Source organism: Stylophora pistillata, chromosome 2 (genome assembly GCF_964205215.1).
Source record: "Stylophora pistillata chromosome 2, jaStyPist1.2, whole genome shotgun sequence".
In the NCBI taxonomy this organism is placed as follows: domain Eukaryota; kingdom Metazoa; phylum Cnidaria; class Anthozoa; order Scleractinia; family Pocilloporidae; genus Stylophora; species Stylophora pistillata.
This window is the reverse complement of record NC_142520.1, coordinates 50,254,878-50,259,877: the sequence shown is the minus strand read 5'-3', so window position 1 is coordinate 50,259,877 and position 5,000 is coordinate 50,254,878. Positions and strand designations below refer to the sequence as shown.

The 5,000-nt window shown below is 40.7% G+C and overlaps 1 protein-coding gene and 1 pseudogene across 1 annotated transcript; both read right to left on the bottom strand.

The window, feature by feature from the left end:
* Window positions 1-480: 480 nt before the first annotated feature.
* LOC148740114 (uncharacterized) lies at window positions 481-4,296 on the bottom strand. Its single transcript, XM_088749640.1, has 5 exons — window positions 4,267-4,296; window positions 3,713-3,833; window positions 2,949-3,079; window positions 1,991-2,144; window positions 481-668 (listed from the first exon to the last, which is right to left on the bottom strand). The coding sequence occupies exons 1-5, from the start codon at window positions 4,294-4,296 to the stop codon at window positions 481-483; spliced, it is 624 nt and encodes a 207-aa protein (XP_088605766.1).
* A 688-nt stretch (window positions 4,297-4,984) lies between these two features.
* LOC148740113 (uncharacterized) overlaps window positions 4,985-5,000 on the bottom strand; it is a 3,292-nt pseudogene continuing 3,276 nt past the window's right edge.

Here is a 5,000-nt window from a genome sequence, read left to right as displayed (position 1 = left end):
CAAATTTAGCAAGAAATAAAACGTGTGGCTTACAAATAGCCTTTGATTTGGTTTTATAGGCTTCCCCTTTTTAACACAGCTCACGTTCTGGTTTGAACTGCGATACGACTTGAGTATAGCCATGATGCGTGCTGAGAGGCGTCGTTAGGTCAGTGCAAGGCAGCAAGGTTACCAAGCAAAACTGCAGTATCTGTTGTCGAAGTTTGAACGAACTTGAAGACGAAACAGTTTTCAAAAAGTTACGTTACCCTTTGGAATGTATAAACGTGATTAGTTACTGTTATAGTTTAACTCCTACTTTTTAAAGGCAGAGATGAAATTATTTGGACTCTGAAGCCTTCTTTTCCTTTGATTACTACGATACGTTTTGATGTAATAAGTATCGTCGTCAGTCATGGGTTTGCAGGATGACAATGATGTTTGCACATCAAAACTTGTTTTACAATTTAAAGCGATAGGCGTTTTTCTCAAATATTTGATTTATTTGCCGCACTCTTTCATAGGCAATGGTATTAATATCTTGAAATCTGTCGAGGGGTTCCTCAGTTCCCGCGCAAGCTCTCCCTGGTCCTCCACTGGCACAGATGGACATGTTTCCCTTGTGAATTGCTGTTTGTACATTGTGAAGATGTGCTTCTTCACCACAAACGAAAAGCAAATAAGCACACCTGTCAAAAGGGAATAAAACGAAGATGATAAATATAGAAACGAAGTACCAAAGTTTGATATAAAATTGAATACCAAGGTTATCAATGGTCAATCAGATCTAGGTAATGCCTGTGCAGGGTGATGGAGCGATATAGATAGATAGATAGACTGGTTTTATTATTAAAATAACATCGAAGTAAAATACTGAATTGCGCAATTTTTACAAGCTACTACAGTACATATATAATATATGATGACTTAAAGTTCTATTAAAAGTTCTATTACATCTCAACTTGGGTTGGTTACAGCCGCACCCTTCACGAAAAACGAATTAGCAAAACGCTTTTTCTTGGCTGCTGGTACATTGTACGTTCTTTGGCGCCTTAAATTATAATAAGGGCTATGGGCCTCAGGAATTAAGTAATGTAGTTTACTGTTCTGATTCTCGCTGATTCATCTAAATAACGACTTTGTGATGTCTTCGTGATGTTCCCTGATAGAAGTCAAACAGGCGCGCTCTAACGCTTCCCCTTACGGCATTCTAGGAAAAATACACGCCAGAGCTCGTTTCTGAACTCTTTCTAACTCTGACTGTAAGTGCTGAGGTAGAGAATAATGGAACACAGGGCAAGCGTAGTCAAGGGAGGATCTAATACATGCGAAGTAGTAGGCAACAAGATCTTCGGCTGGAAAACGCGCACGTTTAAGTTGAACAAGGAAATAAATTTTCCAAGCTGCTTTCTTAACTAAACTATCTACATGATCATTCCATGTTAGTGTTTTGTTGATGGTAAGGCCAAGAAGCTTGCTAGAAGTAGTTGCTTGGATCTGAATCCCATCAACTATAACTGGGTCGAAATGTTCCGTATAAGGTACTTTTGGATCTCCTGTACACGTTGGAGGGGTTATGTCAGGTACCATGGCTTCTTCGGAACACGGTGGAGGGGTTATATCTGGATATCAGATACCATAGATCCCCTGGGGACTACAATGGGAGAATGAACAAGGGCTCCAAGTCTGAAAGAGGGTCCCTGACATGTTCAGTACTTATGACCATGTCCCTAGGTGTCACAAGGATCCAATAGCACCTCGAAGGAAGCAAATAAACTTCTTGCACAGGAATGTGCGAATCACTTAGTCAAGATAGTTTAAGGTTCGCATCTGGTCTTGTTGAGAGAAAATCCCCGACCAACCATCACACACCAGAGGAGGAAACCGAAACTTGAGCGAACAGATCGACAGAGCTTTTCAGATTTCTCTAGGTGTACTCAAGGAAAGTTCACAAATAGTGAGTAAAATCTCTAAAACTTAGAGAAAACAAGTGAGTGATCGGTCATCTTACCTTGAAAGCTATTGATTATGACGAATGGGTATTCGATGTATGGTGTGGGATAGAAAGGCAACACGAATCTTAGAATCCAGGAGATGCCCATGACAGTCGTCAATTTCAGCACGATCAGGGGAAGGTGTCTTTGATGAGAGGCGGCTATGTGGCTCTTACACAAAGAAATTAGTAATTTAGACATAGCTGAATAACGTGTGCGCATGCCTTAAGTTTTACCGCAGAAAACAGATTTTGAGTTGTTCGCATGGTTGATTTGCTATTCTGTTACTTCGTGGCGTTGTTTTCCTTGCCGCTTCTCTTTTACAGAACAACTTCCAAAGACTTTGTTCACCCCCAAAAAATTGTGGAAAATTAATTTTCTCTTTACAAACTCTGGAAATACGAAAATACCCTTAACGACAACAAAATGCTAGGTTTTAAATGTCAGCCCTTATTATTTTCCGCTAAATTCGCTAAATTTTAGACCTCGCACGCTTGAGCCTGCGTTGTTGACCGCATACACTCTGACATAGCATTTAGTTATTCAGCCCTGTCAGCGATTTACGGTCAAAAGGTAGTATGTTTCCACAGCTTCGCATTACAATACAATATTTCATTTACTCCTGATAACCAACTCCAGACAATGTTAATTTAATGGTTTGTTTTTTATTTCGATGTTGTTTTTCTTTTTGTTTTTATATCTTACATATTTTATATATTTTATATATTTTCTATATTATTAAATTTTTTATATTTCTTACGTGTATATATACATATTTTTACTGTATTTCATTCCATTCACTTGACAATGGCCGAAGCACGGTCGAAACGTCATGTTTTACCGTTGATTTTTATCGTCAAAAGTCTTAAGAAACCCTTGCTTATATGTTTTTGTTTTGTTGTTTTTATTTGTGTTGTGTTTTGTCTCTTGTTATTGCTGTTGTTGTTCTTTGCATTCAAACTTATAAACTTGTACCTGCCCTTGTAGCTTGATGAAGACAGTTGTCCGAATCAAAGCCACGATGTTGACGGAGACCATCACGGAGACAGAAAATTCAACAACGTTGGCGCGGGCCGGAAGTGAAAGCTGACATCCTTCTTCAGAAGCTGCGAGGCAAAAATAGTTTAAAGCTGATAAGAGAAATAAAAGGAGGAAAATGCCACAGGTTCATTTTTCACGCTTGTAAGAACAGACTTGGAACAGTTACTTTTATTGCAGCCCTCGGATGAACAAGCTAACTGACAGCCTCGGCCCCGACCCAGAGGGAGAAGGGGTGGAACTCAGCCTCCCCCTCCCAACTTTTGTCCCATCTTATAATTAGCTGAGCACCTGTTCTCATAGTGCGATTTACAACTGTAGATAAAAATGATGATTAATGTATATCAAGTACGCTGCAAGGGCTCGTGAAACCATCGGAGCATCTGACTATTTTAGAATATTTCTTCGTCTCTAAAATTGGCTTGTACTCATTTCACACCCCGTTTTATCTGCAGAACCACCATGCTAAAAGAGGATTAAGAAAAACTCTATGAGAAGGAGATAGATTATACTTCACTACGCCCTCAATGGCTAATATCTAGCAAATATTCTAAAAATGTGACTTGCAGGTAAATGAACAGCTACCACACTCGCACTCATAGTGAGGAAGAGAGACCCTGGATATAGGGTTGCATTTTTTCAGTGTCGAGCTGAAACCTTCATGTTGCGGGTGTGGTATCTACCTCTGAGGGATGACTTACCATAACGGATTTGTCCAGTGTTAGTCAATTGTAGAGCTACGCAAATTTCCACGAGAATGAAGGGAACTCCCCAACAGATTATACGGTATCGAATGTGGGTTTTCCTGTGTCTGGCAATGACCTCAGAGTTTGAACGGGCTCACATCTGCGACAATAAGCCAGTACTGTTTACTCTGATTAAATTAATATAGTCCAAAATACACTGGCTATTAAAAATCATCACACTTGTAATCATTTGACAGACAGCCTCAATAACAAAATGGATCCATGGTGCTCCAACTAAGTTTATAAGTCATGCCGAGGATCTGTCTGTTACAAATGACTAAATGGCTAAAATGTTTACCACGGTGAATTTGGATGGGAAGCCGGGTCAGCAGGGTTCAAGCCTTAGTCAGGTCAAAGTCTTGTAAAATGAATTCCCCGCCACTAAGGAGTGTAACTAAATGGCAAGGAACTATCAAAGAACCTGAAGAATTGAAAAACTGGTAAGAGGAAGGGGGTGGGGGGGCTAAGGGGAAGCTTATCGCTCGTAGGAGCAGCTGAAGGACACCTACCTGGGCTGGAGAAAGTTTTCTGTGTGTCATAGGCGATTATGGTCATCCATAAAAAAACAGTCAGGATAAAATAATGCAGCAAGATTCCCATCACGGCACAGACTGCTGACGAAACAACGTCCGGGTCTGTTGCAAAGTACACTGACTGCCTGGCTATCATCGTAGATAACAAATGCATCACTCTTTGACCAGGAAAGGTCCTTAGCTCAGCAAACAAGAAATACGCCATAAGCAGGAACAGGAGAGTGATTGTGGTATCCTGTGGACATCCGGGACTATACACAGTGGTCAGGTGACCGAGAGAGTGTGCGTGTATGTGAGAAAGAGCGGGAGTTCGATGGGTGACGGTGTGTTGTTCGAGTTATTGACCTTAGTGGCTTCTAGGAATATTACAGCGATGATTGACAAGGAGAAACCAACATAAGTAACCACAACCAGTGTTAGAGATCGCAGTTCTGGTTTTCCCTTATCTCCACCAGACCTTCTCATACTAGGGATGTACTTAACCGAAATGCTAACGCACAAAATGACTCTTTGGTTCACTACGTTGTAACTACCATTCGGATAAGTCTTTTGGAGAGGGTGAAGTAAAATAGAATCGTTGCTCAAGACTTGGAACTCGTTATGTGAGAAGTGGAGACCCCCCCTGACAATTCGCGGGCGTGTTTGTGTAATTTTTTTTCGGTGACTGAAGGAAAGTCGGAAGTGGCATGCATTTTTATCTGAAAGGATCG